Here is a 12,335-nt window from a genome sequence, read left to right on the forward strand (position 1 = left end):
TGTTTTTTAGATTCCACATATAAGCGAAATCATTCAGTATTTATCTTACTCTGAGACTTATTCCGCTTAGCATCGTACTCTCTAGATCTACCCCTGTTATCCTGTGACTGAGTAGAATTATGTTGCCTTTAACTGTCCTATCTTTTTTGCCTCCTCAGAGATCTAATTTTATATTCTGTTTTTCTTTTTTATCTTAACATGTCATGATGGTTCTTTTGCTTTATTGTCAGATAGGATGTTAGAATAATGGATTCTAACCAAAGGTAGGCCTTCTTTTGGTCACTTCCCCTCCTTTGTTTTGTGATGTCTTTTTAAAAGTTTGTGTGACATAATTTTACTCTCAGTAATAAAAATAGGTTATCTGAGAAGTTAATTTTGCTTATCCTTTTAAAAAATTTTAAAATTATTACTATTTTTTTTTTTAACATGGGGCTCAAACTCATGAGCCTGAACTAAAGACCTGAGCTGAAATCAAGAGTTGGATGCTTAACTGACTGAGCTACCCAGGCGCCCCTTATTTTGCTTATCCTTAAAGAAAATCTTTAATGCCCATATTCCATTCTTTTCCCTCCTCTCTTCATGCCAACTTTCCCCAAATGCGTCATTCACGGAGAGAAATAGATCTCCTTTCTCAAAGAAATGGGAGATGACTGGAAAGAAAGTTCCCCTCTGGGTCCCTCCTCCCTTTTGAGAGGTTTATGATGCTTTACTGACTTTTGTGTCCCCTGTCCTAGCATGACAGTGTTTCTTTTCTCTTCCTTTGTATTAGGTTAGCAACAGCCCGTTGTCAGAAGAGGCTGTCCTGGGATTTGAATATGGAATGAGCATTGAAAGCCCCAAGTTGCTGCCCCTCTGGGAGGCTCAGTTTGGTGATTTCTTCAATGGTGCTCAGATCATTTTTGACACGTTCATCTCTGGAGGTTGGTGTTGGCATATGCGTGTGGCATGGCCCCAGCCCCTTGGGGACAAATGAATGGAAAGGGGCATAGCTGCCTATGAGGTGCTGTAGCACAGCTCCTCAGGAGAGTTGGGAGGCTGCCTTGCCCTCTGCTGGGGCCTGGAAGCTATTGGATGGTTATGAAAGCTGCCAGAGGGCTGGGGGCCACTCAGACCGTAGGCAGCAACTTCTCCAGGGGACGGCGCTTGGCTGTCAGGAGCAGGGCATGTACCCACCAGCTCCTAGGCAATGGACTTTTGGGTCTGTGCTTGGGACGTGTTGAGGAGCTGTGACATGAATACAAAGCGGGCAGTGGTGACACAGGGAGGATTTGTGCTCGGAGCAAATGGCAGCCTTGAAAACCCACTTCCCTAACCCAGGGATATTTAAGTATCTGAAAGCTGGCAGTTGTGCATTTTTATTGTATTTAATCACCATTTACAAAAGCAGAACCTGCTTATTGCAAAATTCAAAGGTACGTAGTAAAGTACAAGTGTGAGTTCCTATCACCCCATTTTCTGGGGGGAACCACTCTTGGAATTTGCACACTTCAGGCCTCCCTTTGCTGTGTTTCTCTGCAACCTTATAGTTGTGAGGAAGAAAAGTGCTGGGACACCTGGGTGTCTCAGTCGGTTAAGCATTTGCCTTCAGCTCAGGTCATGATCCCAGGGTCCCAGGATCCAGCCCCACATCAGGCTCCTTGCTCCGTGGGGATTCTGCTTCTCCCTCTGCCTGCTGCTCCCCCTGCTTGTGTGCTCTCTGTCTCATGCGTGCGTGCGCTTGCAAAAGATAAATAAATAAATTCTTAAAAAAAAAAAAAAAAGAAGGAAGAAAAGTGCCTTGAGCGAACTGACTGAACTTTGACATGTACAGAAGCCATCCTGGCGTGTCTGCTCCCTTGGCTAAGGACAGTGGCCCGTGTTGCAAGTGGTATGTGAGGAAACGCAAGATCCACCTGGAATCAGAGATACATGTTGTCCTTGAACCCGGGTCATTCCCCTTTTAATTTGTGTTCCATCTGCTAGAGCCCGTTCAGTGAACATGTCCTGTAGGGTTTCAGCCAGCGGGATGGATATCTTCCTCCGAAGCCTAGAACACTGCTGGGAAGTGCGTAGAATGGAAATGATTTTAGGGGATCAGACAGCAAACTAAATTTGTGGCACTACCAGGTCACCTCAGGCCATTGTGTTCCTGCCTCAGAGAGGTCTTACTCCCTGTCATGTACTTTTCCAGGGGAGGCCAAGTGGCTCCTACAGAGTGGCATTGTTATTCTCCTTCCCCATGGGTACGACGGGGCTGGACCCGACCATTCCTCTTGCCGCATAGAGCGTTTCCTGCAGGTACGTGTCCCATGCCTTCTAGATTCCAAGAAACGCTTCCTACTTCCTAGATGGTTTGAAATAGAATTGCGTCCTGTAGATACTTCACACACACCTCAAACGAGAGGACTTGGAAGATTTGAATGACACAGATTTCATGCAATGTCAATATTCCTTATCAGCCTGATGTCTGGGGACACCAACATCATGGTTGTATAACCATTAAAGTGGTTCTTGGATGGAAGAGGTCAGGGTCTCCCAAACCAGGCTGACTGTCAGAATCACCTGGGGAGCATTTTGTAAACAGAGATACAGGGACAAACACCAGATTCTTCAGAGTGAGGCCTAGGAATCTGTATGTTTACTTAAAAAACTTTTTTTTCAAGTAATGATTGTATTTTTATAAAATGATTCATGATCACCAAAAAAATTTAAATAACCACCCAGAAATAACCATTGTTATTCATTGGTAAGGAGCAATACCTACGTCTTTTTCTGCATATGGCAGAATATGCAGGAAAATATTAGGGTATTTTATTGTGAAAATTTTCGAACATACAGAAGTTAGAAGATTTTCCAGTGAACGTTCATAGGCCGACCCCTTAGAGTGTATCATTAATATTTTATTCTACAGTACTGGTTTATCACAACTACTCATTATCATCCTTCTGTCTCTAAACCTCTATTATCTTCTGATGCAATTCAGAGTAAATGGAGACACCTGTACACATCCACTTAGTATGGGAATATCATTAGTCATTTTGGCATCTGCGCCGATAAAATACACAACTAGATGATAGGTCAGTAGAAAGGTAGACAGAATAGTAGATAGATGCTAAGTTATACTGGTAGATGAAAATGCAGAAAAATGATTTTATAAAAATTAGGATACAGAAATAAATGGCAGGTAAATTAAAGATGGCGTGTGATGCAAACAGAAAAGTACATTTTGGGAAAGAAATTACAGGATATGTACACACCTGTGCAGAAGATACGGTTTGGAAGTTGTCAGATACAGACATGTTTCCCTTAGGACAGCCTGGGTCCTTGTGATTGAATGAGATGATCTGAACATTTGCTCCTTTCTTCCATTTTTTCCCTCAGATGTGTGACAGTGTCGAAGAGGGGGTAGATGGAGACACGGTAAACATGTTCGTGACACACCCGACCACCCCTGCACAGTATTTCCACCTGCTCAGGAGACAGATGGTTCGGAACTTCCGAAAACCCCTCATCGTTGCTTCTCCGAAGATGTTACTCAGGTTCCCTGTAAGTAGGAAAAACTAGTTAGGAAGCGTCTCTCCTTTTGTTATTAAAAAAAAAAATTATTTAAAGTTAAGCTCGTTAACATAAAGTGTATTATTAGTTTTGGGTAGAATTCAGTGACTCATCAGTTGTGTATAACACCCAGTGCTTATTACATCATGTGCCCTCGTTAGTGCCCCTCACCCAGTTACCCCAGCCCCTCAACCCATCTCTCCTCCGGCAACCCTCAGTTTGTTTCCTACAGTTAAAAGTCTCTTATGGTTGGCCTCCCTCTCTTGTTTTCATCTTATTTTTCCTTCGCTTCCCCTATGTTCCATCTGTTTTGATTCTTAAATTCCACATATGAGTGAAATCATATGGTATTTGTCTTTCTCTGACTGACTTGTTTCACTTAGCATAATACCCTCTAGTTCTGTCCACATTGTTGCAAATGGCAAGATTTCGTTATTTTTGATGGCTGAGTAACATTCCATTGTGTATAAATATACCGCATCTTTATCCATTCATCGGTCGATGGACATCTGGGCTCTTTGCACAGTTTGGCTATTGTAGACATTACTGCTATAAACATTTGGGTGGATGTGCCCCTTCAAATCACTATTTTTGTATCTTTTTGATGAATACCTAATAGTGCTGGATCTGAGGGTAGTTCTGTTTTTAACTTTTTGAGGAAATTGTTTTCCACAGTTTGCATTCCCACCAACAGCTGGAAAAGGTTCCCTCTTTTCCACATCCTCACCAACATCTCTGGTTTCTTGAGTGGTTAATTTTAGCCATTCTGGTGAGTGTGAGGTAGTATCTCATTGTGGTTTTGATTTGTGTTTCCCTGATGATAAGTGACGTTGAGCATGTTTTCATGTGTTTGTTGGCCATTTGTATGTCTTCTTTGGGGAAATGTCTATTCATGTCTTTTGCCCATTTCTTGACTGGATTTTTTGTTTTTTGGGCATTGTGTTTGATGAGCTCTTTATAGATTTTGGATACTAGTCATTTGTCTGATAATCTACTTCTGTAAGTTGCCTTTTAGTTTTGTTGATAGTTTCCTTTCCTTTTTATCTTGATGAAGTCCCAATAATTATTTTTGGTTTTGTTTCCCTTGCCTCTGGAGACATGTCTAGTAAGAATTTGCTGCTTCTGAGGTCAAAGGATTTTTTGATGGATTTCTACCTCACATTTAGGTCTTTCATCTGTTTTGAATTTATTTTTGTGTATGGTGTAACAAAGTGGTCCAGTTTCATTCTTCTGAATGTTGTTGTTGTCCAATTTTCCCAGCACTGTTTGTTGAAGAGACTTTTTTCTGTTGGATATTCTTTTTTGTTTTTTTTTTTTTAATGTATTTGTCAAGAGACAGAGAAAGCACATGCGGGGGAGTGGTAGGCAGAGATAGAAGCAGGCTCCCTGATGAGCAAGGAGCCCCATGTGGGACTCGGTCCCAGGACACTGGGATCATGACCTGAGCCAAAGGCAGACACTTAACTGACTCAGCCACCCAAGGTGTCCCATCCATTGGATATTCTTTCCTGCTTTGTCGAAGATGAGTTGACCATATAGCTGAGGGTTCATTTCTGGTTCTCTATTCTGTTCCATTGATCTGTTTGTTGTTTTTGTGTCAGTACCATACTGTCTTGCTGATTATAGCTTCATAATAAAGCTTAAAGTCCAGAATTGTGAGCTCCCAGCTTTGATTCTTTTTCAACATTACTTTGGCTTTTTGGGGTCTTTTCTGGTTCCATACAAATTTCAGAATTGTTTGTTCTAGCTCTGTGAAAAATGCTAGTGGTATTTTGATAAGGATTGCATTGAATGTGTAAATTGATGTGGATAGTATAGACATTTTTTAAAAAAAGATTTTATTTCAGACACAGAGAGAGTGAGAGAGAGCAAGAGCTTGGGCAGGGGGTGGTGGGGGGAAGGAACGGGAGAAGCAGACTCTCTGCTGAGCAGGGAGCCCAACATGGGGCTTGATCCCAGGACCCTGGGATCATGACCTGAATGAAAGGCAGATGCTTAACTCACTGAGCCAGCTAGGCACCCCAGTAGTGTCAACATTTTAGCAATATTTGTTTTTCTAATCTGTGAGCATGGAATGTTTTCCCATTTCTTTGTGTCTTTTTCTATTTCTTTCATAAGTGTTCTATGGTTTTGAGAGTACAAATCTTTTACCTGTTTGGTTAGGTTTATTCCTAGGTATCTGGTTTTTGGTGCAATTGTAAATGGGACTGATCCCTTGATTTCTCTTTCTACTGCTTCATTGTTGGTGTATAGAAATGCAACAGACTTCTGTGTGTTGATTTTATATACTATGACTTAGCTGAATTCCTGTATCAATTCTAGCAATTTTTTGGTGAAATCTTCTGGGTTTTCTACATCGAGTATCATGTCATCTGTGAAGAGTAGAGTTTGAATTCTTCTTTGCAGTTCAGATGCCTTTTACTTCTTTTTGTTGTCTGATTGCTGGGCAGGGGCTTCTAATACTATGTTAATAACAGTGGTGAGAGTGGACATCTCTGTTGAGTTCCTGACCTTAGAGGAAAAGCTCTCAGGTTTTCCCTGTTGAGAATGATATTTGCTGCGGGTCTTCCCTATATGGCCTTTATCATGTTTGAGATATGTTCCCTCTATTCCTACTTTGTTGAGGGTTTTTAATCAAGAAAGGTGCTGTATTTTGCCAAATGCTTTCTCTGCATCTATTGAGAAGATCATATAGTTCTTATCCTTTCTTTCATTAATGTAGAATATCACATTGATTGATTTGCAGATATTGAACCTCCGCCCCTGCAGCCTAGAAATATATCATACCTGGGTGTGGTGAATAATACTTTTAATGTTGGATCCAATTAGCTAGTATCTTGTTGAGAATTTTTGCATCCGTGTTCATCAGGGGTATTGGTCTGTAATGTCCTTTTGTCATTTTTGTACATACTTGCTTCTATTTTCTGTATCGTATTTATTTATTTATTTATTTATTTATTTATTTATTAAGATTTTATTTATTTATTTGACAGACAGAGATCACAAGCAGGCAGAGAGGCAGGCAGAGAGAGAGAGAGGAGGGAGCAGGCTCCCCGCCAAGCAGAGAGCCCGATGCGGGGCTCGATCCCAGGACCCTGGGATCATGACCTGAGCCGAAGGCAGAGGCTTTAACCCACTGAGCCACCCAGGCGCCCCTCTTATTTATTTATTTATTTATTTAGGGCCTTTATTTATTTTATGAGACCATAACCCAAGCTGAAGACAGAGGCTTAACCTCTGAACCACCCAGGCAATTTTTTTGGCTTTTAAAATTGAAATTTTAATTCCAGTTAACATGCAGTGTTATGTAAGTTTCAGGTGTACAATATGGTGCTTCAACACTTCCATACACACTTGGTTCTCATCACGACAAGAGCACTCACTCCTTAATCCCCTTTACCTGTTTCAACTGTTTCCCACCCCGCCCCCCTGGCCCCCTAGACTCTGCAAACCCACACATCCCCTTGTGTCTAATTATATTTAAACAGAAACGTCTTTTCGGTTTTAGTTGACCTAACTGCTTTCTCTCTTTAAAAAAAAAAACTTTCTGGAATAACTTGGACTGTAGGGAGCACTCCATCTCACTGTGAGCAGAAATAATTTTTTTTGAAGATTTTATTTATTTTATTTGACAGATAGAGATCACAAATAGGCAGAGAGGCAGGCAGAGAGAGAGAGGGAGGAGGAAGCAGGCTCCCTGCTGAGCAGAGAGCCCTATGTGGGGCTCAATCCCAGGATGCTGGGATCACGACCTGAGCCGAAGGCAGAGGCTTTAACCCACTGAGCCACCCAGGCACCCAAGCAGAAATAATTTTTTAGAAAAAGTTTATTTAAAGTGCAAGTAGTTCTCAGTACCAGTATTCTTCTTTTATCTGTGGGGTATACATTCCAAGACTCCCATCGGATGCCTGAGGTTGCAGATAGTACTAAATGCTGCACCCACTCTGTCTTTTCCTATACACACGTACCTATCAAATTTTAATTTATAAATTAGACACAGTATTAGCTTAACAAGAACTAAATAAAATATAAGAATCACGATTATATATTATAAAAGAAGTTATGTGAATATGGTCTTTTTAAAAAATACCTTGTTGTGCTGTACTCACCCTACTTGTGATGGAGCAAGATGATAAAATGCGTACATAATGAGAGGAAGTAGGTGAATGACGTAGGCATGGTGACAGCATGATGCTACTAGAGACCTTCCGACCACATGTCAGGAGGAAGATCATCTGCTTCTTGACCTAGGTTGACTGTACGTAACACAAACCATTGAAAGCAAAACCAGAGAAAACCAGGTCTAATGTACTATATTGAGAGTAGCAAGTTGGGAATGCCAAGTATTTTTTTTTTAAGATTTTATTTATTTATTTGGCAGAGAGAGAGATCACAAATAGACGGAGAGGCAGGGAGAGAGAGAGAGAGAGGGAAGCAGGCTCCCCGCCGAGCAGAGAGCCCGATGCGGGACTCGATCCCAGGACCCCGAGATCATGACCTGAGCCGAAGGCAGCGGCCCAACCCACTGAGCCACCCAGGCGCCCCGCCAAGTATTTTGATGAAAACCAGTGGTGATATTCATTGGCTGAGATTTTTTTCTGTTAAATGATTTGCCAGTGGATAGAATCCTGTTTCAAACATTACAACAATATAGTTTATTGCTATAACATTTAAAGGGGTACATATATTCTCTCTCTCTCCTGTTCTCTCTCAAATAAATAAATAAAATCTTTAAAAAAGAAGAAAAGGAACATTTTGTCTGGGTTCACCTGAACTGAGTGTTAAGCATACAGTATAGTTTTTTATTTTATTTTAAATTTATTTTTATTTTTATTTTTTTGTGTGTGAGAGAGAGAGGGAGGGAAAGGGATTGCACATGTGAGCTGGAGGGGGAAGAGCAAAGGGAAGGGGAGAGAATCCTAAGTCGGCTCCATGCTCACCGTAGAGCTGTACAGACAAGAGGCTCGATCTCACCACCCTGAGGTCATGACCTGAGGAGAAATCAAGAGTCAGACGCTTAACCGACTGAGCTACCCAGGCGCCACCCCCAATATATTTTTTAAATCACAAAAATATGCAGAGTTCAAGATAATATATATTGCTAAGCATCTATTTATCCCATCTGCGAGCATTTTTTCTGGTTTTATATGAGAGTCTTAATTAGAATTAACGTTCAAAAAAACCTTGGCACTTATTTGGATGCTAGGCAAAGGAGGTAAAAGAAGTCATTTAGGATTTGGCTCTTCAAGACTACCCTGTGCTTCTCACGAAGGTTCGAGAATGTATATTTGGAATTGAGGGGTGTTGAGGAAAGCAGTGAGTGATTTACCTCTAGTGGAGGTCAGCATCCACATGAGCCCAGAGTGGGTGCCACCTCAAATTCCGCCCTCTGTGCCCCTCCACTGCCTCTCCCTGGTGCTGACCCCGGGGGTCAGTACTGTGGAAATGTACTTCCCGTTCTTACATGGATGGCGTGGTTTGTGTGTTTGATCCCTTCATTCTCGTTTGCTCCCCTGACTTGAACAACCTTGCACATTGTGAGATGGCTTCCTCGGTCTCGCAGCATGACAGGATATTCAGGAATAATGAATGCAATCCCTTTAACACGTGTTTCTCATGGGGGTTTTTGGACACAGATGTTTTGAAGCAGCAGTGTTAAAGGGGCTGAGTCACAATACAGATTACTATAATTTATTTCTAAGAAAAATATTTGTCTGGGATTCTTGACCCAGTTTTCATTATACCCCTAAGGGTGTCACATGCTCCCTCAATCATTACTCTAATGGCATGTAATCACATTAAGTATAATATATGTATATTACTAAGTATTGAGTGAACAATTAGAAATTTTATTGAGAATTTTTTTGCTGTTTCTAATGAGAAAGAGAGTTCACATTCTGGCCCCAATAGTCCACTCCTCTCTCATGTCTAATATATAACTTACCAAATAACTGAGACCTTGCTCTGGAACCTTGAAAATATCAACAGCTAGGGGCACCTGGGTGGCTGTGATGGGTAGGTGTCTGACTCTTAATTTTGAGTTAGGTCAAGATCTCAGGGTCATGAGATGAAGCCTGAGAGCTTAAGATTCTCCCTCTCTCTCTCTCCCTCCATCTCTCTGCTCACACACTCTTTCTCTCTCTCTCAAAAAAAAAAAAAATATATATATATATATATATCCTATAGATTTTTTTTAAAGATTTTATTTTTTATTTACTTATTTGACAGAGAGAGAATGAGATCACAAGTAGGCAGAGGGCAGGCGGCGAGGGAGTCGGGGCGGAGCAGGATCCCCGCGGAGCAGAGAGCTCGATGTGGGGCTGGATCCCAGGAACTTGGGATCATGACCTGAGCTGAAGGCAGGGGCTTTAACCCACTGAGCCACCCAGGTGCCCCTATCCTATAGATTTTTAAGTGAAAAACTATTAAGTAGCTAAATATCTTCATTAAACATGTAAGTCCTTCTATTAACTGAAAGTGAATACCACCATTACTGAAGTCTGATTTCTTCCTGAAAATTAGATAATTGGTACAAGTGATCTAGCAGAACAGAAGTCCACCCTTTCTTTTCAAGGTGTATTTAGAGATGACTTGCCATATGACAAATATGACTCAGGGCTGTAAGAAGTTTGTCTGACAAGTGGTACCTAAATTGTACCCAAATTTCCCACCCAGCTCTGAATTCCAGTTCCTTTTTTTTTTTTTTTTTTTTTTGGCCTTAGTGAGTTCTACACCTCCATGTGGGGCTTGAACTGACACCAAGATCAAGATCAAGAGTCACTTGCTCCACTAACTGAGCTAGCCAGGCACGCCTCCAGCTCCTTTGGATTCCTACCCTAGGAAGTGGGAGCTGACCAAGGGTTCAGGGCGGAGAAAAATGGCTTCTATCATATATTATTTAGCAATAAGAATAAGTAAAAAATAAGAATAAATATATGATATATAATAAAATATATATCTATATATAATAGGTAACATATATTATGTAGACATATAGATAATGTATAATGTATAAAGTATATATTTTTATTTCATTCTCTTAGTTAATATTAATTTTTTAGGGTATACTACAATATTCCCCATCAGCATGGCTGCCCATCAGTGGACCAATCAAGATGTATTCCCATTTGAGAATAGATTATAGGGCAGTGAACTAGGGTTGTCTATGTGCTAAGTTCTTGGGCAACAGGTACTTATTTAAATTGAGTGCATTAATAAAATTTCTTTTCATCACAGAAATATTCATGTATTGTTCCTTCTTGTTCTGACTCATTAGGTTTCACGTATAAATTATAGTCAAAATCCTAAAGACAGAAATCCTTGTCCTAGTTTAGCTGTTTTTGTTCACAAATGTCATTTCTGATTCCAACAAACCAAAGTGTATTTTTACTGAGACAAAAAGTGTGATCAGGGTGCCTGGGTGGCTCAGTGGGTTAAGCTGCTGCCTTCGGCTCAGGTCATGATCTCAGGGTCCTGGGATCGAGTCCCGCATTGGGCTCTCTGCTCAGTGGGGAGCATGCTTCCTCCTCTCTCTCTCTCTGCCTGCCTCTCTGCCTACTTGTGATCTCTCTCTGTCAAATAAATAATAAAATCTTAAAAAAAAAAGTGTGATCAAACTGAAATTTTGATTCTAAAAGTCTTGTTTCAGTATTGCATAAAAGGCAATCTTACATAACCTTGAAAAAGTAATTTTATTCTGAAATATACACAGTTGGTATTTTTTTGAAAGATACTGTGTTTACTAGGGCATATGTTTACATATATGAGTCCGAGGAGGAAAGTTTGATGTTATTTCTTGGTAAAGATCCCTTGAAAGTGCAAGCATCTTCAGCTCCTTTCTTTGATTGATAGTTGTGTGGCTTTTTACCCTCCTTAGGCCGCTGTGTCAACTCTTCAAGAAATGGCACCAGGAACAACATTCAAGCCGGTCATTGGAGATTCATCTGTGGATCCCAAAAAGTAATTTGCTGTGTATCTCTACTCTGCAGTAGAATTTTAATTAATGGGAAAACTAGTTCACGTTAGGGAGCCCAGAGTGACCCAAATCTCCTCTATCCTGATAGAAGTCCTCTGTCCCCATGGGGCGGGAGTCAGAGTTTGCATGGAATGTGGAGCTTCAGAGGCGTGTGTTGTTGAGGAAGGCCACAGGGCACAGTGTGTCACTGAACCCAACTACAGAGCCCCCCACTGCTTCCATAATGAAGCATTTTCATCAACGCAATTTCCTCTTTCTTTTGATACAGTTCTCTTAGCTGTTTCTCCTCTACCCCATTCTACCCAACAGGGTCAAGAGGCTAGTGTTCTGCTGTGGCAAACATTTCTATGCCCTGCTGAAGCAAAGAGAATCCTTAGAGGCCAAGAAGCATGACTTTGCCATCATCCGATTAGAGGAACTCTGCCCTTTCCCACTGGATTCGTTACAGCAAGAGATGAGCAAATACAAACACGTTAAAGGTGCAGCATTATTCTTGGTGGGGTTCTTTGTGTTTTATATACCTGAAACCTATTCCAGCGTCTCATGTGGAAAGGGATTCTGGGGCAGTGAGAGTCCTTAAAGGATTGAATCTTTTGGAATTTGGAAATATGGGGGAAAAAAAATACTGCTAGAGCCAATGTTTCCTTGTCTTTTATGGTGTCCCTTTCAGTAACCCACCCCCTTCTCTCACTTTAAGATGTGTCGTTTCTTGATAGGTTGGAGGTAATCAGTGCTATACTATTGCTTAGGATAAATGTAACTGTAAAAGCCAAGTCTTTACAACAAGTGGGGCTTCAGTAATTAGACATCTGTATGTACTGGAAAT

General features: G+C 41.0%; 1 protein-coding gene across 1 annotated transcript in view; it reads left to right on the plus strand.

The window, feature by feature from the left end:
• Positions 1 to 12,335, plus strand: part of DHTKD1 (dehydrogenase E1 and transketolase domain containing 1) — a 56,176-nt gene that overhangs the window by 39,327 nt on the left and 4,514 nt on the right. Inside the window, exons 11-15 of the mRNA XM_044226934.1 lie at positions 770 to 920; positions 2,171 to 2,277; positions 3,361 to 3,525; positions 11,411 to 11,493; positions 11,819 to 11,988. Coding sequence (XP_044082869.1) covers positions 770 to 920; positions 2,171 to 2,277; positions 3,361 to 3,525; positions 11,411 to 11,493; positions 11,819 to 11,988 — 676 coding nt within the window. The remainder of the gene's footprint in view (positions 1 to 769; positions 921 to 2,170; positions 2,278 to 3,360; positions 3,526 to 11,410; positions 11,494 to 11,818; positions 11,989 to 12,335) is intronic.

Source organism: Neovison vison, chromosome 12 (assembly GCF_020171115.1).
Source record: "Neovison vison isolate M4711 chromosome 12, ASM_NN_V1, whole genome shotgun sequence".
NCBI classification, from domain to species: Eukaryota; Metazoa; Chordata; class Mammalia; order Carnivora; family Mustelidae; genus Neogale; species Neogale vison.